This window comes from Rattus rattus, chromosome 17 (genome assembly GCF_011064425.1).
Source record: "Rattus rattus isolate New Zealand chromosome 17, Rrattus_CSIRO_v1, whole genome shotgun sequence".
Taxonomy (NCBI): domain Eukaryota; kingdom Metazoa; phylum Chordata; class Mammalia; order Rodentia; family Muridae; genus Rattus; species Rattus rattus.
Window position 1 is genome coordinate 29,542,326 of NC_046170.1, and position 25,638 is coordinate 29,567,963.

The 25,638-nt window shown below is 41.1% G+C and overlaps 1 protein-coding gene and 1 non-coding gene across 3 annotated transcripts in view; both read left to right on the forward strand.

Moving 5' to 3' along the window:
* Ap1g1 (adaptor related protein complex 1 subunit gamma 1) overlaps positions 1-25,638 on the forward strand; it is an 86,365-nt gene that overhangs the window by 53,323 nt on the left and 7,404 nt on the right. For both annotated transcript variants that reach the window (XM_032888076.1, XM_032888077.1), the window contains 15 exons: positions 2,080-2,175; positions 2,543-2,623; positions 2,799-2,897; positions 6,945-7,000; positions 7,901-8,014; positions 11,636-11,776; positions 12,601-12,655; positions 18,082-18,204; positions 19,758-19,847; positions 20,437-20,564; positions 22,250-22,354; positions 23,478-23,619; positions 23,802-23,928; positions 24,167-24,274; positions 24,390-24,550. In XM_032888076.1, the coding sequence (XP_032743967.1) occupies positions 2,080-2,175; positions 2,543-2,623; positions 2,799-2,897; positions 6,945-7,000; positions 7,901-8,014; positions 11,636-11,776; positions 12,601-12,655; positions 18,082-18,204; positions 19,758-19,847; positions 20,437-20,564; positions 22,250-22,354; positions 23,478-23,619; positions 23,802-23,928; positions 24,167-24,274; positions 24,390-24,550 (1,626 nt within the window). The remainder of the gene's footprint in view (positions 1-2,079; positions 2,176-2,542; positions 2,624-2,798; positions 2,898-6,944; positions 7,001-7,900; positions 8,015-11,635; positions 11,777-12,600; positions 12,656-18,081; positions 18,205-19,757; positions 19,848-20,436; positions 20,565-22,249; positions 22,355-23,477; positions 23,620-23,801; positions 23,929-24,166; positions 24,275-24,389; positions 24,551-25,638) is intronic.
* LOC116886748 lies at positions 8,260-8,343 on the forward strand. Its single transcript, XR_004386151.1, has one exon. It is a non-coding gene; the product is annotated as a small nucleolar RNA SNORD71 (small nucleolar RNA).

Here is a 25,638-nt window from a genome sequence, read left to right on the forward strand (position 1 = left end):
TCCCTCTGCCTTGCAGTCCCTGGGTTGTAACCCTTCCCTCTGCCTTGCAGCCTTCCCTGGGTTGTAACCCTCCCTCTGCCTTGCAGCCTTCCCTGGGTTGTAACCCTCCCTCTGCCTTGCAGCCTTCCCTGGGTTGTAACCTTCCCTCTGCCTTGCAGCCTTCCCTGGGTTGTAACCTTCCCTCTGCCTTGCAGCCTTCCCTGGGTTGTAACCCTCCCCTCTGCCTTGCAGCCTTCCCTGGGTTGTAACCCTCCCCTCTGCCTTGCCTTCATCTTCATGGGAGAGGCTTTGAGCAGCTGCCCTTCCAGATCTGCCTGGCGCCCTTACACAAAACATTGCTTCCTTTTGAAGTAGATACTTTAGAGCCATCTGAGGGTGACCCAGACTTCGCAAAGCTCCACATGTCCTTCTGAGCTTGAGTTCAGGCTTAGAGCCTTTATCTCCCTCTTACCTGGACTTAATCTCGCTGAGAGCTTTGGGATATTGAAAGGGTTTTAGAGGCAGAGTACTTGGCACCAACTGACTCTCATGGCTGCAGCTTTTCCTCTGTCACGTGCTTTGTTTGTCCTGTCATCAGTGTTAGTAACTTGCATTTTTGTCTGAGAACTAAAGCTGGGTTCCAAGAACTTGTATGCTGAACATTTAGACCTGAGCTTTCTGTCCCAGGGCAGTCTTATGCAATGGCTGGCCTTGGCAGCAAATAAAGCAATTTCTGGACTTAGTAAGGACTTCTCCAGGAACTAAATCAGATTTTTAAAAGTGATTAGGGTTGTACACAGAATGCAGAGATAGGGGGGTGTCCGAGGTGTGCTGCATATCTTCACGCGGTGGTCAACAGACTTACTGAGATTTTATTTAGAGTTTACAGATCTCTAGGCTTGTACCTGAGGCTTGTCTTATTCTTGGAGTTGTCCAAATTCGATTTTTGTTTTGATGACTTAGCGAGTCACTAAATTCTGAAGTCTTATGGCTCCCTGACTTAAGTTCACATATGCTGTCTTGCATTTATAAGTGGCCTTAATGTTTTAGTGGTGGGTGCATGTCTTTGAGTGTAGCTTGGCGTTTCATTTTAATCTCCGTATGTATCTAAGCTTTGGACAGTAGGGAGGGAACAGAACAAACACAAGGGAAAAATAATGAATTGCAGGAGAGCTGGCCCTGTCCAGCTTTCCACAGAAAGTAGTGTTTGTTTCCTTCTTGTTTAGTTGTAGTAATAAGAGCTGTTCATTCATGTAGATAAATGGAGTTTCCTTTTGGAGACTGGGAAAAGTTCAGTTGTGGCAGACATTTTAGAATAGGGGTTTTACATGAAGTAATTGATCAACAGAAAGCAAATGAGCACTCGTTTATTTGCAAGCATCTGTAACTAGTTTGACAGTAATAATTGACATGGACCTGGAAAAGGAAGGTCAGAGGAATTCTTGACTAGGATATGTATAGTCTCTTGGTGCAGTTGGAGGACATGAGTGAGTACTGGCACTAATCTGGCAGATGTGTCTGAGTGAAGGGCAGGGCACCGGGATCGCAGGTGCACTTTCTTCATCTGTCACCTCCGTTTGGCTCATGCTGGTCACTGGTGTTTCCTGCTGCTTTCTGGGAAAGGATATATAATTAAACCTATCTTCAGAGGAGAGACCGTTTTCTATTTGAAGTGTGATATGCTTTATATTTTAATAAGATCATTGGTTAATGCTTTATATGACTTTATTAGGATGGATAAAAAGGAAATGATTCTTGCTACCCAAGAGTTTCAAGTTTCCCACAGACCTCTTTTACTTGGTTCCCATCGGCTCTCGGCCCACTGTGATTCTAGTGTCTTTACATATTGAACTCTGGAGAAAAAAAGTTTTGGCTTGTTTTCATGCTGTTGAAGTGCCTATTACCGGATAGGTTTTGGCCTCAGTATCTGAGTTAATACTTCAGCCATTTGCATTACTGTATTTACAGCAGAAGAAATTTCTTGGACTCAGACCTTTGCATCATTTTCTAAACCAAAGAACCTGCTTATTGAAGAGATAGGCTGATAGAGTCACTATTTTATTATGGTTGTTTTAATGCACCCTTTTTTTTTTCCTGCAGCTTGTGCCCCAATTAGTTCGTATTCTAAAGAACCTCATCATGTCCGGATATTCCCCAGAACATGATGTTTCTGGTATCAGTGACCCCTTTTTGCAGGTGAGTTTGAAAAACATTTTGGATAAATGCCATGTGAATGCAATGCTTTGAAGAGATTGTTTCCTTCATCTTAAGTTTATATAGGGTACAGACTGATAATATACTAATTATATTAATAAGTGAACTAGGGCCAAATAAGTATTGTATTGAATTAGTGAAGTGACACTGTAAATGTAAAATTTACTCAGTGGCTGTGAAGTGTGGGTTATCTTATGACTTCATTAGATGTAGACATGTGTATGGCCTCTTTAAAACAATGTTGAAATTTCTCCTGATGGCGTCTAACTTCACTTGAAATGTTTGAGTTTCATTCTGAATGAGATTGAGTCAGACATAACTTGTTGACCTTTTGTATCCTGCATGTTAGGTACGAATTTTGCGGTTATTAAGAATTTTAGGACGGAATGATGATGATTCAAGCGAAGCTATGAATGATATATTAGCACAGGTGAGTTGATCCAACTTGAAATCAATGAAGTTTCATTTTCATCCAGCAGAGAGTAGAAGAGAGTATCTGGGCGAATAGTTCTGCTTCTCCTTAGTGAGTTACTGAGATGTCTCCTTGCACTTGGTAGTTTGGAAAGTGTTGCTTTCCCACTTATGCACTGCTATCTGTTTTTCAGGTCGCCACTAATACAGAGACCAGTAAGAATGTAGGGAATGCTATTCTGTATGAAACGGTTTTGACTATCATGGATATTAAATCAGAGAGTGGATTGCGTGTAAGTCTTTTTGAATCTTCTCTTTCCTCTAAACATTTTACTTAAAGTGATTGAACTGGGCTTCAGTACTTTGAAACAGATTCCATTTGGAACTTTAGGAAGGACTTTCGTACCAAAGCATGCCATTGTGTCTTCTATGTGTGCTTTAACCTTGACGAAAACACTAAAGCCTGGAAGGACTAAGGAGGGGATACAGCTATGTTCCTGTGTGAAGGAAGTCTTTCAGAGTAAGCTTTTACTAGACACAACCTGAATTGTACCTATCATTCTAAACAAGGCACAGATGCAATAGTTAAATAAATTTATTTAAGCAATAAACCTATAGAGCACGAAACTCAGGCAGCCTCGAAATTATACTGAGAGGAAAATGTTAGCTCTGTAGCTTTCGTATCGTTTCAGAGGAAAACACTATTTTGTGATGCTTTGCCTATATTGGAACAGCATCTTGCTACATAATATAGATGGGGCCGGCCTGGAATCTTCTCTAGGGTAGGTTGGCCTCACTTTGTTGATTCTTGTGCTTTAGCCTCCCAGTTCTGGGGTCATAGGTTTGCTCCACCACATCTAGCCTTTTTTTCTACTGTCATTTAATGTTGAAACAATTTTAGATTTTTTTTTTTTTAATTAATTGTGTGTATGCCTGTGCTTGTGGTAAGAGCAGCATCCACGGAAACCAGAAAAGAATGTTGGATTCCCCAGACCTGGAATTACACATGGCTTGAGCAGCGTAACATAGGTGCTGGGAACCAAGTTTGGATCTCTGGAAGGCCATCAGCATGTCTTCTGAACTTTCGTATATGCTGTGCATTCCCTTGCCCGGCTTTCCCAGAGCAGTGTCTTACAGATTTATACATCTTATGAAGACCAGGGAATTAACCTGAATTGTAGATTTCATTTAGATTTTCTAAGTTTCCAGGTAGTATTTATTTTCTGTTACAGCATTCAGTCTATGAGCCTACATGACATTTAATTGTCACTTCTTGTTAGTCTCCTGTCTGTTAGTTTCTTAGTTTCTCTTTATCTTTCAAGATTTTGACACTTTAGAAATATTGATCAGTTGTTTTGTAGAACGTAACTCAATTTGGTCTGTCTGATTTTTTTTCATAATTTTATAGATTAAAGTTATACATTTCTTGGCAAACGTCCATACATTGATAACTCCTTTGCAGTAGAGCATGCCAGGCAGCACAGTTTTCTTAGTGCTGCAATGTCAGCTGGGTGTGCCGCCCAGATTCATTTGTTTGCTTTTCAATAATTTGTTTTTATTCATGTTATATCCTGATCACAGCCCCCCCTTCCCAGTCCCACCCTTACAAATCCCTCCCCCATTACTCCCCTTGAGTACCACCCAGTGGCAGGGAACAGAACCTGAGAAAGCCCCGCACCACTTGTTAGGGGACCCACATGAAGACAAGCTGCACATTTATTTTACTTTTTATGTGGATGAGTGTCTGCCTGCACATATGTACGTGCTCCATGTGAATCCCTATGCATGCCTGGTTCCTACAGAGTTTGGAAGAGAGCATTGGATCCCCTGGACCTGGAGTTATGGATGATTGTGAGTTATCATGTGGGTGCCAGGGATGGAATCCAGGTCCTTTACAAGAGCACCAAGCTATTAATCACTCAGCCATCTCTTCCAGCCCAATATGTGGTGTCTTTAGAGCTGTGTAATTTATTGTCTTTCCCTTTGAGACACTCTGAGCCTGTGCAAATACAGTTTTAGGCTTTTGTCCATGATTTTTAGTATCTGGTGTCTTTGGAAGGCACAGTGGGTGTCAAATCCCTAAAACTTGATGTACGGATGCTTGCAGCTACCACAGGGTGCTGGGAACTGAACCCAAATCCTTTGGAATAGCAGGAGCCAGAGCTGTTAACATTGTGCCATTTTTCCAGTTCCCCCTACTGCCCTTTCCCCTCCTCCCTCCCTCCCTCCCTCCCTCCCCTCCCCCCCCCTCCCCCCCCTCCCTCCCCCCCCCCCCCCTCCCCCCCCCTCCCCCTCCCCCTCCCCCCTCCCCTCCCCCCTTCTCCCACTCACCCACCCCCCCTCAGAATGTGCGTGTATACACAGTGTCTTTTTTTTCTTTTCTTTTCTTTTCTTCTTTTTTTTTTAAGAAAATGGTTCATTTTGGAAAATTAACCCTTAAAACACCATTTTGTTTTGTTTATAGGTTTCTCCTCAGATTTTGCAAAGATAAAGAAACAAAACAAAACAAAAACCCAATAACCAAATGTGAAGGGGATATAGCTCAGCTGGTAGAGTGTTGGGTTCTGGGTTCTGTCACGTCAGCAAATGAAGAGAAATGTTCTGTCTTCTTCCCTTCTAATCTGTACAGTTGCATAATCAATACTTTACTTCCAACACCAGATATGGGGATGGGATTTTCAGTGGTTATTAGTTGGTATTCTTTAACTTAATTCTGTTTAAATATTCCCTACTTGGATGTAGTGTCAGATCTCACAGGTTGAAGGCCAGTTTCCCATATCAGATGCTAGTTATATGATTGGTAATTTAAACCAGCCAGCTGTGATTCTAGGTTCTTACACCCCTCTCTGTGAGCCTAACTAACGTGCTAGGATAGCTTACAGAAGTCAGAGGGATACTTCCTTGTACTTGTTAAGGTAAAGGATAGTCAGAGTATAGAGATGAATATCTAGATTGGCAAAATGGGACAAAGCATATAGAGCGAGTAAGAAACATCCTTCGCACTGTACCATCTTTCAGAAAACTCCATCCGTTTAGCTATTCAAAGCCCTGTTCTGAGTTTTTATGGTGGTCTTGTTATGTAGGCATGGATGATTAAATCATTGGCCATTGTTGAAGATTATAACCGTCAGCACTTGTTCTTTCCAGGATCTTGAGGATGGACTGAAAGCTCCAGCCTTCAATAGCATAATTGTTTCCTCTGACAGGCTAGCCCCATCCTCAGGCTCTTTAGGGATCCATCAAAAGTTACGTCATAACAACTAAATGTAGGAATGGAGATGGCTCAGTGATTCAGAACACTTGCCGTTATACCAGAGGACTAGAGTTTAGTTCTTAGCACCCACCTCTAGGGTTCCAGTGTTCTCTTCTGACCTCTGAGGATGGACACACACACACACACACACACACACACACACACACACACACACACGCACACACACCCCAATACCAATAAATCAGCACATATTTTAAAACCTTTTGAAAAAATAAAAACTGAGATTTAGGAGCTGTATGTCAATGAATAGGGACAGTGACATATTTCACAATATCATATATTTCATTAGTGTAACCACAGAGTATTTATCCCTTTGCTTGTGTCTTTATCCCCTTTGCTTGTGTTTTGTCATATGTCAGATGTCGTTCTTATAATACCTAAATAGAACTCCATTGTTCATGCCAGCAATATATCCAGCAGATTTGTTGTTGATGGCTGCCTAGGACAATTCCTATTACTCGTTCCCTACTGATAGAGCCCCAGGAGATTTTGTGTATGTGCTTGTACCATGCATGTGTCACATACATTTGTAGAGTTAAACTGATGGAGTATGTATTTCTCTTAGGTTCAAGGTCGTTGTTGATTTTACTGTCCTTCTAGCATTGGGCAGAATTCCAAAAATAGGATTTATTTTTATTATGTCCTCCAGTAATTTTGGTAATTACTGCAGAAACTGAATGTGATTTTTAAAAAGAGTTTATTTTGTATGTGTGCACATGCATACCTATGTGCCCACTATTCTACATACATGGAGGTCAGAGGACAATTTGAGGGAAAATGTATTCTGTCCTTCTGTTATACGAGTTCTGGAACTCAGGTCAGGCACCTTTATATCTGTTGAGCCATCTTTCTGGCCGCTGAAATGGAAGATGATTTTAAGAATGCCTTTAGATAACTTTTGCTTTTGCTAACAATTTATAGATAACCAGCTGCCATCTTTAAGCAGCTTCTACCTGGAGGCCAGAAATTTATTCTTTAGATTAGGAAAACAAAATAAATATATCATTTTTATAGATTTAAAAAAAAAAACCAAAAACAAACAAAAATGTATGGTATTTCTCTTTAGGTTCTAGCCATAAATATTCTTGGTCGATTCTTATTGAACAATGACAAAAATATTAGGTAAGTCAACTGAAAATTTTTCCGTATCTTCTATATTATAAAAATTAGTATTTTCTAGAACAACTTTGCTTAAGGTTGTATATATGTGTGTATTATATATTATGTGATCTAGAATTTGAAGTCTTAGTTTAGTCTTAAAATTGCTGTTTTGTAAAGCATTTTCTTTTATGACTTAATGTTTAATTTTTAAGTTAAGAGCAAACATCTATAAAGGGCCAAATGGTAAATATTTTAGGCTTTCTGAACCACAGGATCTTTGTAGTAATTATTTATTCCATTGCTTTGGATCTTTAAATCAAATTAGTTTTTTTGGTGGGAGTAGTGGTGATGGTTTGAGACAGACTTTCTCCATGTAGTCCTGATTGTTCTGGAACTCAATTTGTAGATGAGGCTGGCCTTGAACTTAGAGATCCACCTGCCCCTGCCTCCTAAGTGTTGGGATTAAAGGCAGGCACCACCATGCGCAGCCTTAAATTCAGATTCTTATAGATAGGAGCAGTTTTGGTATTGGTATTAAAAAGAGCAGAAAACATTTAAACGAAAATTAAAATAATTTCCTCTTATACGTTGTGGGTAAGGCAGTGTGAAAAAAGTATATATATCTCCCTGTATTTTTTTCTTGGGAAGATGTAGGAAGAACCATGTCAGTTTAGAAGTTTAAGTGGACGTTGTGAAAGCATGGCTAGTTCCAAAGACTCCTCACCTTGTCACCACTGTCCGTCCATTCTGCTCCTGTTCCTTTAAAGATGATACTTATTTCATAGTCCCTAGTTCTGTGCTTACCTTGGAATACTTTCAGATGTGTGCATTTCCTCATCTATTTGCATCTTTTCAGACAGAGGGAAAGCTACCTTGATTTTACATTTCAGCTTATTTATTATGAAACATTGTTCCGTGCAGATATGTTGCTCTGACATCTCTGTTGAAGACTGTGCAGACAGATCATAATGCTGTACAGAGGCATAGAAGCACAATTGTGGACTGTCTAAAAGATCTGGATGTCTCCATAAAAAGGTAAGAGAGAGTCTCTCTCCAGCATTGTTAAGTGAAACAGATTTTTGATAAGGCTATGTCAGTCCTCTATCAATTTGATAGTTTGTAGCAGTTTTGAGAGCCAAGCACTTAGCGAAAGTCACTGTGTTCAGAAACAAGCTCCAGTTAAGGAGACCCATGGGAAATACGGAGAAGGCTCTCTGTTCTCAGGTGAAATGATGAGCGCAAGTGCACTGGGCCAGTGTTCACTTTGGGGTGCTGTGCTGTGTGTGCTGGAGGATGAAGCAAGGAGTGATCCATCGGCTAAGTGTTTACCACTGTGCTGAAACTCGCATTGCTGACAGCGCACTTGTTCACAGCACCCCAGGTTCCAGAGGCAAGTGTGCTTAGACTAGTCCATGGAGAAATGACACAAGCAGTTGACACTCTGAAAAGACATAAATCTCTCCGGTCAGTGGAACCTGGCAGTTCTTCCCACAGAAGTGTGGATGTTATAGTTCACTTTAATGAGCTTGTGCTGTGTTCAAATTCAAAACAAAGGACATTTAAAGTGATCTTCGAAGTTATTTAGTCAACGAACATTTATGTACACAGACAAATGCTTAAGTGCTTGAACAATATACATAAGACCTAGTCTTAGTAATATCAGCTTTTTTGGTTTTTGTTTTTTGAGACACGGTTTCTCTATATAACAGCCCTGACTGTCCTGGAACTCTTTTTGCCTCTGCCTCCCAACTGCTAGGATTAAAGGTGTGCATTACATGCCTGGTTTAGTAATACCAGTTTTTTTTTAAAGGTTTGTTTGTTTGTTTATTTATTATATATAAGCACACTGTAGCTGTCTTCAGACACACCAGAAGAGGGCATCAGATCTCATTATAGATGGTTGTGAGCCACCATGTGGTTGCTGGGATTTGAACTCAGGACCTCTGGAAGAGCAGTCAGTGCTCTTAACCACTGAGACATCTCTTCAGCCCCCAGTTTTTGTTTTTTTTTTTAATTAAAAAAAATTATTCTTTCATATTTCAAATGATATCCTCTTTCCCAATTACCCTCCCACTATCCCTCCTATCTCATCCCCCCTTCCTCCCTCTATGAGGATGCTCCTCTACCCATTGACCCACTCTTACCTCACCCTCTAGCATCCCCCCACCCCGGGACATCAGGCCTCCCTCCCCTCCCACTGATGTCAGATAAGGTCTGCTACACATGTATCTGGAGGCCTGGCTCCCTCCATGTATACTCTGGTTGATGGTTTAGTCCCTGGGACCTCTGGGTGGTCCAGTTAGTTGATATTAATACCAGCTTTCAATAGAGCTTTGGAAAGGGTTTTAATGGCACCTTCTTAGTTGGTTATCACAGTAAGTCATTAAGAAGCAAGTATGTTCTGTGTCTGATTAATAGACTCATTATAATAAGTATAGTCACCAAGGGATCTGGCAGCTTTAACCCTTAAACTTTAACCCTTGAAAGGGGCAATTCTAGAAATAGAAGTCAAACCCCACTCTTACTTCTGTTGGGTTAGGGTATTGGACAGAAGATGCAGCACTAAGAGCCAAGACTCAAGCCAGAGTTATGTTTCTCTTATGACTCTACACCTAACATTCCCTCTCTTTTCATTACACTGGTGCCTCCATAGGAGGCATGTTAATGCAGGTAGAGGGCCACAGGCTTTCAGACTTTACACAAGACTTAACCGAATTTACATATTAAAACTATCTTAACCTCTGTGGGAGTGATTCTCTTTGAGGGTTGAATTGTTCTTGTGTATTGTTATTGCGAATCCTGTACTTGTTAGTTTTGAAATACTAAGCAGAGGATGCTTAGTATTTTCTCCCGCACCAGATGGTCTCAGAATTTTCTTTCTGTGTAGCTGAGGTTGACTTTGAACTCTTGATTCTCCTGTCCCCAGCAACTAAGTGCTAGAATTATAAGTATGCAACATCATTCTGGTTATGAAAAATATTTTAAAAATTTACCAAATATGAAAAAAATTATACAGTTTTGTATATTAAATATTTTTAGCTTTGCCTTTACTACCAAACTTAATAGGCATCTAAAGGAACTTTTTTTGATCTTATATTTTCCCTTTGTTTCCAAATGGTCAGTTTCCTGTTTGTTTTTACTGTAATTTTTTATACCTTTTTCAAAATAATTTTTGATATTATAATTACATCATTTCCTTTCTCTATCCCCTCCCATGTACCCCCTTGCTCTTATGGGCCTCCTTATACACACATACCCCCCCCCACGTTCCTAAATATAGACATACAATCTGTTCAGTCTGTATAATGTTAGTTGTGTGTGTGTGTGTATGTATGTATGTGTATGTATGTGTGTATGTATGCGCTTATTCAAGTTTGTAGCCTCTTTCTCTTTAATTATTGCTAGGTGTGTATGTGTGTGCCTTATTCTGGGGAAGACTATTTTCCCTGTTCTCAGCATTCCTTAGTCCTTTGCTTATGTTGAGGCCTTGTGTACTTTCTTCCACATTAGCATGTCTGGTGTCCTGTTTGTGTTTTGGGGACATAGATCTTTCTGTGTAGTCATGGGTGATATGGAAGTCATTATGTAGACCAGGTTGGCCTTAAACTTATGGTGACCAGATTGCTTCTGCCCACCACACATAGCAATTTTTGTTACCTTTAAGTAGGTGCATTTATATAGACATGTGCATGTGAGGTGCCCTCAGAAGTACTTTGGGTTTTCCTGGAGGTGCAGTTAGAGGTGGTAATGAGCTGCCTGAGGACCTGAGTTCTTAATGGCTGAGCCAGCTCTCCAGTCCCATAACAAGTGTATTTTAAGATTTATTTTTATTACTTTTAATCACCCCCCCCCTTTTTTTTTGAGACAGGGTCTGAGTAGTCCAGACTGGTATTAAAGACACTATGTGACCGAAAATGGTCATGAATTTCTTATCCTTCTGCCTCTACCTTCTTAGTGCTGGGAGTATAAATGTAGCCCACTTATTCAGTCTCTGCACTGCAGAGTGTGGAACCCAGGGCCCTGAACTTGACAAGCAAGCACTCTTCATAACTAGGTAATTTGATGTGAGCGAAGTTACATTTGGGCAGAATAGAGTGCAAGCAGAATATCATAAACAAATATATTTTTAAAGAACCAATGCAGAAGCATTATCATTGGATAATAGTTTTTTGCCTCTTTTTGAGAATCCTAAGTCTTAGAAATTTCAGTTTTATAGAATAGACTAAAGAACTATAGTTATTAGACTTTTTCTAAGTTTTTATTGGTGGTGTTTTTCATTCATCTAGTTTTTATTTATTTATGGGGAAGGGTCTCATGTAGCTTAGGCTGACCTTTTTCTAGCTGTGTAGCTGAGGATGCCATTGACTTCCTGATGTTCTGTCTCTGCCTCCCAAGAACATGTACACACAAGTGGTCATGTAGGCATGTGCTGCCACACCCAGGTTCTTAAGGATTTCTGGGGAAGAGTGTGGGGTTAGCACTCACCCTGCTGGCCGGAGCTGTCACGTGAACAGATTTCCATGCTTGTCTGGCGTGTAAAGCGTGAAGTCACAAGACTGTGCAGATGTTTGTGCCACTGCTTTTGGTATACACAGAAAATACCTGAGTATTTGCTATATTCCCACCATAAATATGTTTTTCTTCCCTCTCTACAAGACGTGCAATGGAGTTGAGTTTTGCCCTGGTGAATGGGAATAATATCCGAGGCATGATGAAGGAATTACTTTATTTTCTGGATTCTTGTGAGCCAGAATTTAAAGCCGATTGTGCATCTGGAATCTTCCTTGCTGCAGAAAAGTAAGATTTAATTTTTATTCTCATTGGTAGAAGGTGCTTGGAACTTCCTAAAAGCATTTTTAAAACATGGTGCCAAGAGAGGCTGTAGACGTGTTTAAGGCACGTAGCGTTTATTCTAGCTCTGAATTAGAAGCAGTTGTAGCTGATACTGACAAATGTTAAGAGCAAACAGAACTCCACTTTTGAGAACTTTCCTTCTGTATCCATTTTCAACCTCACACCTATTATGAAGAGGCAGAAAAGGATCTGAATTAAAGCTGTGTGTAAAACCCGACTTACAAAGTGCTTCTCAGTTGTGGTACTGCTGTCATGTGCTCACGCACATGCATGTAGAGGTCCAAGGTTGATGTTTTCAGTTGCTCCTCCACCTTAACACTGCTGGTCTCTCAGTGAAACCCAGGGCTCCATAATTTGGCTAAGCCTCTCATCCGCCTTGCTCTGGGTGTCCCTTTGCCACAGCCCCACACTGCATTATGTGACTCTGGGAGCCAACTCTGGTTCTCAGGTTCGTGGAACAGCTACTGAGCTATCTCCCTAGCTCTCCTTATTTGCCTTCTTTTTTCCTGATAATATGATTTGTCGTCTGAGAAACCGACAAAGTCCCATGCTTTCAGCTCAATTACTCCTGTTGTAAGAACATGGGAAATGTGAGTTTGATTATATTTGATCGTTTGTTGAAAGTTTTGCTAAGTTTCATGGTGTAATATATCCAAATAGAATCATTTTACTAGATGACCTAGAAAAGATTGTAGAATAGAGCTTTTGAAAGTCACTGGGTATAGTGCAGTTTATTAATTTCAGTGTTTTTCACCTTATTTTCTCAGGTACGCACCTTCCAAACGGTGGCATATAGATACAATTATGCGTGTCTTGACAACGGTATGTAGCTTTTTAAACCAGACTATATACTGAATGCACTTAGAAACGAGGCAGATGAAACCCCTATTCTCATGGAGGAGATTGGAAATTGTGTAACTGTCCTGGTCTTGCTTTGATGAAACACTGACAACTTGGGAGGAAAGAGTTTGGAGCTTAGAAAGCTACAGTTCATCACAGAAGCTGAGGCAGGAACCTAGAGGCAGAAATTGAAACAGAAAATGCTGCTTACGGCTTGTTTCTCCATGGCTTGCTCAGCTTACTTTCTTATAAAACCTAGGACCACCTGCACAGGGGGACACCACTCCCAATGAGCTGAGCACCACCACCATCCCTACCCCCCAAATCAGTCATTAATAAAGAAAAAGCCCTACAGGCTAATCCGTTAGAGACAGTTCTTCAGTTGAGGGTCCCTCTTTTCAAGTGACTGCAGTTTTTTTTCAAATTAACAAAATATGGATTTCACTGTGTTGATTAGGTTAACCTAGCATGTACGTACTGTCAGGTAGGGATAGATGCTGGTGCATAAGGCACCTAAGCCAGGTGTTTATACTTCCTGTCGTTAGAGAAGGTAAAATTTGAGAAATGGGCTTAGTAAAGGAGGAAAAGGCCAGGCAGGTATCTCAGGCATGTCCTAATCCAAGGGAATGGTAAGTGAAAAATCCTGGGGTAGCAAGCTCGGGCTGCTTGGAAAGCAATGGAAAGACACTGAAACCAGGAACTGGAGAGAGCCAGTGGGGGAGCATGAGTTCAGAGTCCTAAACAGGTGCCCTTATACGGAGCTCCATAAGTGTTTACATTTTATTTTGAATAAGATAGGAAGGTGCTGCATATTAGTCTTTCCCTGCAGTGCTGGGAATCAAACCCAGGGCTTTGTACATACTAGGCAAGTACTTGAACTTGGAGTTCTGTCCTCTACTCAGTTGCTGCAAGGTTTGAATAATTATGTTTATTTTATAGTTCCTGTTTTAGATGTTGTCTTTTCTTCGGCATTCTTCTTGGATTTGAGGTTTCTTTTTTTCTTTCTTACTATGCCATCAGTAAGAAAGATGTACTGTCTGACATGTCGTTACTAGAAATGGATACCATAAAGGAAAATATTCTCACATAATGACTACATTTAAAATTAGAAACTCATAAACCAGCAAATCTAGGAACTAAGTAGGGAAAACATCGTAACACAACAGCATATATTGATATCTTTAATATGTAAATAAAATGGGAAAAATCCAGTGACTAGTGATTGGTATTTGAATATATAGTTCACAATAAGAAAGAAGTGTCTAACAAATGAAAAACACACTTACTATTAAGGAAATAATAGGAAAAGTAAAGACAAAGTTTCATTATTAGTCTGCGGTATTTTCTCCTTTGAGACAGTCTTTATACAGCTCCGGCTGGAAGAGAACTGGCTGTGCAGCCAGGGCTGAATTCTCCCATCCTTTAGCTCCTGAGTGCTGTGATCATAGGGTTGTGCCTGTCCTCACGCTTTCTCCTTTAGCTTGGAAGCCTTAGCCATAATAGCTGAGCCATCGCTCGGCCACACTTTCTGTTTTTGAGATAACATCTCACTGGGTTGGCCAGCAGGAGAGTCATGGCCAACCCAGAAGGTTTCTATTATACTTTCTAAACCCAATTTCTCGTATTGGTTAAAGAAAATGAACAGGTAGAAGTGACTACCATCGGTCCTGGTGACCTAAGTCCAGTGCTCATGTTGGAAGAAGAGGACAGACTATCAAAAATTGTCCTCTGGGGGTTGGGGATTTAGCTTAGTGGTAGAGCGCTTGCCTAGGAAGCGCAAGGCCCTGGGTTCGGTCCCCAGCTCGAAAAAAAAAAGAACCAAAAAAAAAAAAAAAAAAAAATTGTCCTCTGACCTCCATGCCACAGCGTATAAGCCCATACACATAAAATACATAGAAATGTGTAATTAATATTTAAAACAATAGAGAAGCAGGCCACACTTTTACTTGATAGTGTAATAAAATGGTGATATCTTCAGAGTGCAGTATGGAAGCCTGCAATTAAAGTGTTCTGTTGTGTACCTTTTGCTGCATTGATAGTTTTTTAGGTGTTAGCCCAGGAAAATACAAAAGACAAGTGCAGAAAAATATGAATGTAAAAATGTTTGTCTTGCTGGGTGGTGGTGCACATCTTAAATCCCAGGTAGAAGCGTGGATCTCTGAGTTCAAGGCTTTCCTGGTCTACACAGTGAATTCCAGGACAGCCAAGGCTACACAGAGAAACCTTGTCTGGAAAAACAAAACAAAACAAAACAAAAAAGTTTCAATCTTGTTTTATAATAGAGGCAAACTGGAAGCAATTGTTAGTGCATAAATGAGAATTAGTTTAGTAAAGTATGATGATTTAGATGCATTTGTTGCTGGACATGGTGACTTAGGACTATAGTCTTGCACTTGGGGTCTTAAGGAAAAGGACCTCCATGATTTCAAAGCTAGCTTGGGCTGTAGAGTAAGTTTAAGGCAGGCTTAGACTATAGTATAAGACCCTGCCATTTGACAGAACACCAACAGAATTTGGTAGGGAATTTTCTGGAATAAGATAGTTATTATTTTGCTATTAGCAAATTAAGTTAATTTCCTAGAAGACTGTGGTGGTTTGTATATGCCTGGCCCAGGGAGTGGTGCCATTTGGAGGTGTAGCCTTGTTGGAATAGGTGTGTCACTGTGGGTGTGGGCTTTAATACCTTTGTCGCAGCTGCCTAGGAGCAAGTATTCTGCCTTTAGATGAAAATGTAGAACTCTCAGCTCTGCCTGTACCATGCCTGCCTGGATGATAATGGATTAAACCTCTGAACCTACAAGCCAGCCCCAATTAAATGCTGTCCTTATAAGAGTTGCTGTGGTCTGTTCACAGCTGTAGACACTAAGACAAAGACTGAAAATTGATAAATGTGATTAATAATGGGGATTAAGTATATTCTAACAAAAGTCATGATAAATTAGAATACCCATTCTTATGATGACCATGTGATTTTTTTTTCTTCCTTAGCCCTGTGAAAATAAAACATTAGAATCTAGCTGCTGCCTTACCTCTTACAGGTCCTTGCCCCTTACAGATACTGACAGGCGGTTATTAATGTTAAGGTATTGGTGCCCACATGCCCTGCTCCTTGCTCCTTCCCTGTCTCCTGCCTAGAGATAGGCTCTTGCTGTGAACCTTCCCCAACAAAAGGCTTAAGAACGGGACCATATTCCTGGCTCTTGATTCTCTTCAGAGACCCCATCATGCTATCAATTTCTGGTCTAACCTCAGAGCCCTCACTGTGCTGTTGCTCTCTGTCCAGCCTATCTAAGTGATTTTTGTTCTTGAAAATGCATTCAGCTTTTTTTTTTTTCATGGCCAAAAATGTGGCTTTTTTGGTTCAGTGTGAGTTTGTAAAGTTGTTTTTGTTGGATACAGTAGTTAGTTTCTCAAATTGTGGTGATGCTTTCTCTTTGAAAGTGCTGTACCAGGGAGTACGTAAACACAACATACTGTGGATCTTTTTAGCTTCCCACTTTGTTTTTGACCATTTTCTTTGTGTTGAGTGAGCCTTCTGGTTGCTTGTGTTACCCCAGCCCTTCCAGAATGCACAGGCTTAGGCCTGGATTGTGTCTTGTAGGTCAGCTCTGCTGCTGTGTTCTGCAGTGGAGTGATGCTAACTGGGACCCCATTCTGTGTCACATGTGGCTAGTTACAATATTCTAACTGCCTGGGACTTACCTTCCCCATAGCTTAAGTGAATTTGTTTTGTCATGGCTGTAGATATTGGGAGAATATTAAAAATATCAGGTTTAATAATCAGGAGTGGGGTTCCCTGCAGCTTTAAGCGTGTAATACTAGCTATGCAGGAGACTGAAAGTTCAGGTCCTGCCTGGGTAGTGAGACTGTCTCAAAATGAAAGTCAGGGCTGCAGAGAGCTCATTTAGTGAAGCACTCGCTGAACAAATTGTGGGCCTGTGTTTGATTCCCAGCCCATGTAAAGAAAAGGTTGGGTGTAGTGGAGCACTCCTATATTTCCAGTGTTGTGGAAACAAAGACAGATTCTTGGAGCTTGCTGGCAAGCCAGCTCAGCTGAATTAGAAGCTCCCGGATCAGCAATAGATCCTGTCTCTACAAAAGGAAGAAAAAAAAAAAAAAAAAAAGAAAAGGTGGAGAGTGACTGAGGAAGACACCTGATGTTAACCTCTGGCTTCAATACGTGTGCACACACACGAGCACACACACACACACACACGTAAAAAGAGGGTGGAGGTGGGGTTGGTGCTGCCGAGACCACTCAGTGATGAAGAGCACTTTTTGCTCGTATAGAGGATCCATCGTTGGTTTCCAGCACCCATTGGCTTACAACCACCTGTAACTCCAGTATTGGGGATCCAATGCCCTGTGTTGACCTCATGGATATCGGGCACACATGTAGATAGACATGCAAGCAGAAGCAAGCAAAAGGGGAAGGGAAGGCAATTGAAGAGAAGGTTCAATGATAGAGTGCTTGTGTAGTATTCACAAGACTGTTTTCAATCCCATGCCAAAATCAGTGGATCAGTGAGTGCATAAATTAAATGCAAAATATCTCCACCCCATTGTTTGTTTATTGATTGTATAATATCAGTACTAGTTTTTAACTGTCAGTGTGATACTTTAAATAAGCTTATTTAGTTTTGGAATTCATATGCTATGGTGTAGTAGTAGTGTTTGCCTGGCTTTTGTGAGAACCCTATATTTGCCCCTAATGCTGAAAACAAAACAAAAAACCAAAACAGAACAAAAGTATTTGTCCTTTGACACTGTGCACAGGTGCCTGTCATTGCTCTCCCAGAGTGAATGCAGAGGCTTGCCCATGGGGTTTTAATAGTGTTGGGGAGCTGTGCTAGTTAAGGTCACAAAGAGTACGCTTTAAATCTTTGAAATCTCAGGGTCTTACCTAAGTAGGAAAAAAATGTCATCCCTGGGAATTCAAACTTTGTTTTTTTTTTTTTTTTTTTTTTTTTTTTTCCTTCTTTTTCTTTTTTTCGAGCTGGGGACCAACTCAGGGCCTTGCGCTTGCTAGGCAAGTGCTCTACTGCTGAGCTAAATCCCCAACCCGAAACTTTGTGTTTTGAGTTTGACTGGCTGTGTGTGTGTGTGTGTGTGTGTGTGTGTGTGTGTGTGTGTGAGAGAGAGAGAGAGAGAGAGAGAGAGAGAGAGAGAGAGAGAGAGAGAGAAAGAGAGAGAAAGAGAATGAATTTGTTAGAATTAAAAAGTGTAAAATATTTTAGCCAGATTTTGAGGCTGGGGCTGTTGTGGACCTGGTGGTAGAAGCACCTACCTTTGCTTTCTGTTTCTTTGTTTCTGTGTAGTCTTTTCTGAAAACAGTTGGCAAACCTGTTCCCCTGCAGTTGCCCACACTGCTTCTGTGGTCTTTAGTAACTGTTCCTGTTTCCTTTTAGGCAGGAAGTTATGTTCGTGATGATGCAGTTCCCAACTTGATTCAGTTAATAACCAACAGTGTGGAGATGCACGCTTACACCGTCCAGCGCCTGTACAAGGCAATCCTCGGTGATTATTCTCAAGTGAGTACTTCATTTTCTGTTACTTCTTGGGAAGAGTACTCTGATTTTCTTCTTATATCACTAACACTGAGACATGTAATCTGTTTTGAATTTTACAATTAATGATATGTAATTTACATTAAATATTTTTGGGGGCCTGGACAGTAGCTCAGTCATTAAAGCTTCTGGACTCTGAAAGCATGGGGCCCTGAGTTTTATACCTTGTATCTTTGGTCCTTTATTATTTTTATCTTTTATTAAGATTTTGAGACAATATCTCACTGCATATCCCTGGCTAGCTTGGAAATCACTGTGTAGACCAGTCTGTGTTCAAGTTCATAAGTTCATAAAGACCTGCCTGTTTCTGCCCTCTGGGTGCTGGGATTATAAGGGGTGTGTCACTCGCCACTCCTCACCTCTGTTCCCCACCAGGCCCCCCCTCCCCCCTTAAAGGCATGTGTGGTGGCTTAGGCTTGTGCAGTCCTAGTGTTGGTGAGGAGAAGACAGTGAATTCCTGGGGCTTTCTGACTAGGCAGCCTAGCCTGCTTGGTGAAGACAGGCCAGTTAGAGTTCCTGTCTCTAAACCAATTGAACAAAGACTGTGGCTGAGACTGCAGACATTGCAGTGGTTAAGGCCCTGTCTGTACAAACTGAAATCTTGAAAACCATAGTCGGGTTCATTAGAACAAACATGAAAGGCAACAGTGGTATCGATGGGGTCAGGAGCACTAACAGAAGAGCACAGAAGTGCTTGGGTTTTCCTGTTCATCTGTGATTTTCACACTCACATGGTCCCAAGACCGCCAGGCAGGCTAAAACAAACCTGGTAACCATATTTGTGAGCTCTGAGAGAGACCTCACCTCAATGAATAATGTGGAAATGGAGTGAAGATGTCAACCTCAGGCCTCTACTCACACATATGCACACATACCCTCTACTCACACATATGCACACACCCCTCTCACACACATATGCACACACACCCCTACTCACACATATGCACACATACCCCTCTCACACATATGCACACATACCCTCTACTCACACATATGCACACACACCCTCTACACACACATATGCACACACACCCTACTCACACATATGCACACACACCTCTACTCACACATATGCACACATACCCTCTCTACTCACACATATGCACACACACCCTCTACTCACACATATGCACACACACCCTCTACTCACACATATGCACACACCCTCTACTCACACATATGCACACACACCCTCTACTCACACATATGCACACACACCCTCTACTCACACATATGCACACACACCCTCTACTCACACATATGCACACATACCCACACATGAGTTCACATGCATATGCACATTAGAAAGAAAGGCAGACAGCATCTGAGGAGCAACAGAGGCTGTTTTCTGGCCTTTATTTTCAGGCATGTCCATGCACACACACTTAAACCAGTATATACAAACACACTCACATACCTGTATACCTACTTATACATATATAAACGTATGCACATACAGAGACATGCACAACAAAGAATTCTTGGGAAGACTAAAGGCCTTGACTTTCTTTTGGCAGCAACCCTTGGTACAGGTGGCCGCATGGTGTATAGGTGAATATGGTGATCTCCTTGTGTCTGGCCAGTGTGAAGAGGAAGAGCCTATTCAGGTATCTCGTGCTATTCTTAGCTAAGGAGGTAATGAGAATGTGTTTGTGATAATGGAGTGGTATTTAATGGGGGAGTTGGAATTGATTCCTTGGAAGCTTTTTACAGAAGTAGTATCAGGGCTGTGTTTAGACATATGGCACTTAGAATATGCACTATCTTGGATTGTGTGTATTTAAATCCATTTTAGTGAGTCTGGGGCATATAGTAGGGTTATAGAGTTCTGGATTAGTGCTGGGTTCAGTCCTTGCTACCCAGCACAAAAGCATGCCTACTGATGCCCCACTTTCTCCATTGCAAATGTAGTTCTGGTTTCTCCCACTCTGGGCAGTTAAGGGCATGTGTTCACTTCCATTTGCCCATCGAGGAGTTGGCTTTTGAGAGGGTTTTGGCAACAGCCTTGAACTCTTTATGTCCTGTATGCTTCTCCTTCTGCCACAACCTGTTCTTAGTTGGCAATGGTTACTTAAAATCCTGGTCTAACCAATGGAGTAACTTAGCACGGGCTGCATGAGGGGCAGCATCCTCCAGCTCACTGATTCCTAACTTTCCTGTCTCCATTGGCTACATGTTGCATCTTCTTCCTCCCAGGTGACAGAAGATGAAGTGCTGGATATTTTAGAAAGTGTCCTGATCTCTAATATGTCTACCTCTGTGACAAGAGGTTATGCTCTCACTGCCATTATGAAGCTGTCTACTCGATTCACCTGTACTGTAAAGTGAGTACTGAGGGGAAGGAGAGTTGAAAGAGTTGATCTGTAACTCCCCAAGGGTGATTCGAGTGTCTTCACTCTCACTGTCCACCTTAAGGTCTGAGATAGGGTTTCTTACTTACCTGGAAACTCTTATTGGACAAGTTGGCCACAAAGCTGCAATAATCTGTGTCTGAGTGATCACCTCTGTAGTGCTAGGATTATAGGCCACACCTAATGCTTGTATGAGAATCACTTTACCCTCTGAGACATCTCCCTGGCTTCTTGCTCTGTAGCTCATTTGGTAGAATATGTGTTTGCCTAACACACAGAAGACCTGGGGCTCAGCTCAAGCACTGCAGAAACCAGGGTCTGGATCAGGCATTTATGATCGTGACTGTGTGACTAATTTCAGCCTAAGCGAGCTTATGTGGGACTCTGTCTGAGAATTTAAAACCTTAGAAAAGTTCAAGAATAGACAAAAATGGGGCTGGAGAGACGGCTCAGCAGTTAGGAGCCCTTGCTGCTTTTGAAGACCAAGTTCAGTTGCCAGACCCACATGGTTGTTAACAGCCATCTGTAACTCCAGTTCCAGCCATCCAACATTCTCTTTAGCTTCCTCCAGCACTGCACATACATGGTGAATAGACATGTGTTCAGACAAGGTACTCACACACATAAAATAAAAATAAATCTTAGAACAAAAGGAATGGAGGAAACTAGAGGCAATAGTAAAATGAGTTTTAATTTACTTAGTACCACACATCATTATCCTTCCTTCATGTGGGTATTTTGTTCTTTCATTGTCTCTCCCTACTGTGCATTATTTTGTAGCTAAACCTGCAGTTTTATAGTACAGTTTCTAAATCTGCATTTTATTGGTTGTTGTTGTTGTTTGTTTGTTGTTTTTTGAGAAATGGTTTCTCCATGTAGCCCTGGCAGTCCTAGAACTTTCTCTGTAGACTGGGCTGGCCTAGAACTCAGAGATCTGCCTGCTTTAATTGAGATTAAAGTCATGAAGCACTGTGTCTGCCTTGGTTTATTATATTCTAAGATATTGGTGAATAAAATCCAGGGGTGTGTGTGTGTGTGTGTGTGTGTGTGTGTGTGTGTGTGTGTGTAAATCTTTTGAGTTTTACTTGGTGCTATTTTGAGCAGAAATTGACTTGAGTCAGTTTTCCAGACAAAGTTAGTTTTCCTGGACTTTCTGTTTTATTTTCAAAGTAAGGCTTTATGAGAAGTGTAATTATTTTAGTGTTTAAATTGCTAATTGGAGGGATTGTAGTGAGCATTCTGATGCTAAAACCTTATTTTTAAAGTTACAATGGAAGAGAATTGGATAATATATATTTCTTTTGTGGCAAAGTGATGGGTCCTTTTGTTTGCAAGGTTTTTTTTTCTTCAGTGGGGAGATTGAACTTCAGTCCTCACACATGCTATGCAAGCATTGTACCACCAAGCTGTGTTCCCAAACCTCTAGTACGTATAAGGATGTGGAATAAATAGTTAGAAATTTCTCATTGCAATTAGAATATTGATAAATGAAAGGTGATAAGGGAATTATATTTATTCTTGAAACACAATTTGAATTAAGCAAACAGATAATTCAGAACTTTAACCAAGAAACTCTTGTTTTTTTTAACATTTTCACTGCTTGATTATAAATTTTGTGTTTTTGAATGATTTCATTTATCATATTCTCTGTCCTACAGCCGAATTAAGAAAGTGGTTTCCATCTATGGAAGCAGCATCGACGTAGAGCTCCAGCAGAGGGCAGTAGAATACAATGCACTTTTTAAGAAGTATGACCACATGAGGTGAGCAAAAGGAACCAAGCAGTACCTGTACCTCTGGCATCCTGAGTGACTTGTTCTTGTAGTCCCTGAAAGACACTTGTTGCTTGTGCTGCGTTCACTAAGCTTATAACCCTCCTTCGTTCTCATTGCGTGGCTGCTTTTGTTTTGTCCATTTTCTCTTCTTTCTAATCTCCTAAGAAGTAAATGGATTGAGTCACAGAAGGACATGCCTTCAATCCTACCACTTGGGAGGCAGAGGCAGGTGGATCTATCTGAGTTCAAGGCTAGCCAGAATTACATGGTGAGACCCTGTCTCAAAATAAATAAAAATTATTGTGTTTTACATTCCATCTCCCTCCTCCACTCCTGTATGTAAAGTTTGCTCATTTTCCATTTTATTTGGCTATAAGGCAGTTGTAATTTTTTTCTACAAGAAAATTCTTTTCTTTCTTTCTTGAGACAGGGTTTTCTGCCTAACCCTGGCTGTCCTGGAACTTGCTCTATATACCATGCTGTCCTCAAACTCAGATATCTGCCTGCCTCTGCCTCCCAGTGCTTGGACTAAAGGTGTGCACCACCACTGCCAGGCCCAAGAAAAATAATTTTATTCAGAGGCCATAAGTCCCATTATTTCTATCATTTTGGTGCCTTGTTTCTTTCTTCTTTCTTTTATATAATCCCCAATTCATGATTGAAGTCTGCTAATACCTGTCAATTTACCTTTTGTTTGTCTTAGTCTCAGCTACCAAGTAGTATGTTTGGGGATTTAGATGGACATTTTGTTTACTCAAAGACTCTTGACTGTTCTTAATCCAATTGAGAATGTAGGTCATGTATGTATTCTTGTAATCCACCTCCTGTTTCTGGGTGTGTGTGTGTGTGTGTGTGTATGTGTGTGTGTGTGTGCATGGGTATGTGTATGTGTGTGCATGGGTGCGTGTGCATGGGGTGTGTGTGTGTGCATGGGTGTGTGTATGTGTGTGCATGGGTGCATGCGCATGGGTGTGTGTGTGTGTGTTTTGAGTGGGGAGGGGAGGTGCTTCTCCCTATTACATTTCAACATTAACTGATAATGGCGATTGTTTTGTGTAGGGTACTGAGGTGAACTGCTTAGAATGTAATTAACCACTGCAAATCCTTCTAGGTCTGCCCTACTTGAAAGAATGCCTGTCATGGAAAAAGTGACCACAAATGGCCCTTCTGAGATTGTGCAGACAAATGGAGAGACAGAACCAGCTCCACTAGAGACTAAACCACCACCCTCTGGGCCACAACCCACGAGCCAGGTAGCCTTGTCTGGGGCTCCTGGTGATATTTTAGTTCTTGTAGCTCATTTCTTAGCTGTTATCCTTTAGTATTTTTCGATTGCTTGATAATTACTGTTCTTAATGTTAAGTATTGAGAAAAAAATCTGTTACATACACTTGGACAAGTAACCTATGAATGAAGGTATTGTTTCCTTATTTAGGCCAATGATCTATTGGACCTGCTGGGAGGAAATGACATAACACCTGTTATTCCAACTGCACCTACAAGCAAACCAGCGTCTGCTGGGGGGGAGCTTCTTGACTTGCTGGGAGACATCACCCTAACAGGTAAAGCCAGACTGGAGTTATTTACTTTTTGGGGAGTGATAGTCTTCGGGGAGATGGTACTGAATGCATTTTTTCTTAAAGGTTGTTTTTGGTGAATAGAAATGAAAGGGTTTGAACTGTTGGTTCTGGTTTGGCCTGTGCTTTTGTATATCGTCTGGCTCTGACTCCTCCTTTGACCTGTGTTCAGAGGAACTGCACTGCTTCCCTGAGGTCGACCTTGTGTTGGGATTTGTTTTAGGTGCTCCAGCTGCTGCTCCCACCCCTGCCTCAGTGCCACAGATATCCCAGCCCCCATTCTTGTTGGATGGGCTTTCGTCACAGCCTCTCTTCAATGACATCGCTCCAGGTACAGTTACCATCCCTATCCTGACTTGAGCACTGATTGTGGCTATTGAGCAAAGGGATACTGATTCCTCTGTTGTTAGCTGCCTCCAGTGACTGATCTTCCTGTCATTCCCAAGGCATCCCCTCCATCACAGCGTACAGTAAGAACGGCTTGAAGATAGAATTCACCTTTGAGCGGTCAAACACCAACCCCAGTGTAACAGTGATAACGATACAGGCCTCTAACAGCACAGAGCTAGACATGACGGACTTTGTTTTCCAGGCTGCAGTACCAAAGGTATTACAATGGCTTCTCTGCCTTTTTATTTTGATTAAAAATTAGCTAACTTTGTTTCATGCATTTGATGAAGAATGCATTTAATGTTCAGAGAGTAAAATTTCAGATTTAACTTGTGTCAGCTGTGTTAAAGAAACATTGTGGTTCATTGAAACATGCCATGTTACTCAATACTTTTACTTTGTTACATGATTTAAAATTTTTTTTCTATATATTTGGATGGGTCTTTGTAAATGTATATGCTCTCTCTCTCTCTCTCTCTCTCTCTCTCTCTCTCTGTGTGTGTGTGTGTGTGTGTGTGTGTGTGTGTGTGTGTGTGTGTGTATCCAACAAGGCCAGTAAAGGGTATCTGATCCCCTGGAGCTGCAGTTATAGGTGGTTGTGAACTGCCTGATGTTGCTGCTAGGAATTGAACCTGGGTCCTCTGGAAGAGCAGCAGTTGCTTTTAACTGCTGAGCCCAGTGACTCAGGCCCAGTAACTCTAGACCCTGAGAGATACTATCTTGGGTAGGATAATAAAAGAAATGTAGCTGGATATGATGCATTTAATCTCAGCGCTTGAGAGGAAGTGGTCGGAGGAGTACCATCAGTTCAATGCCAGCCTTATTTAAGTAGTGAATTTTCAACTAGCCAGTGCTACATACATATTTTTTAAAAAAAGTAACCAAAACCTAGGATTAGTGAGAACTGAGTTTTACAAGGTGGTAAGTTAATGCTTGAGTATTGATACAGGTTTAGTAATATAGTACCAATCATCTAAAAACAACAAAATTTAACATAGAATTGAATGCTAATTTAAAGGAGTTTGGTAGCTAGTCACTAGATTAGAATTAAAATTTTTAAAAAACTACAGCTATTTTAAACCTTTATTTTATGGGTCTATGCGTGTGCTTTTATGTATGTGTGTGGGCACACGTGTCATAGTATGCATGTTGAGGCTGGAGGATAACGTTCAGCAGATGGTTTTCTCTTTCTACCATGTGGGCTCTGTGTATTGAACTTTGATCGTCAGTGTAGGCGGCAAGCACCTCAACTCACTGAGCCATTCCTTCAGCCTCAGAGAATTTCCTGTCTTGATACTTGGGCGA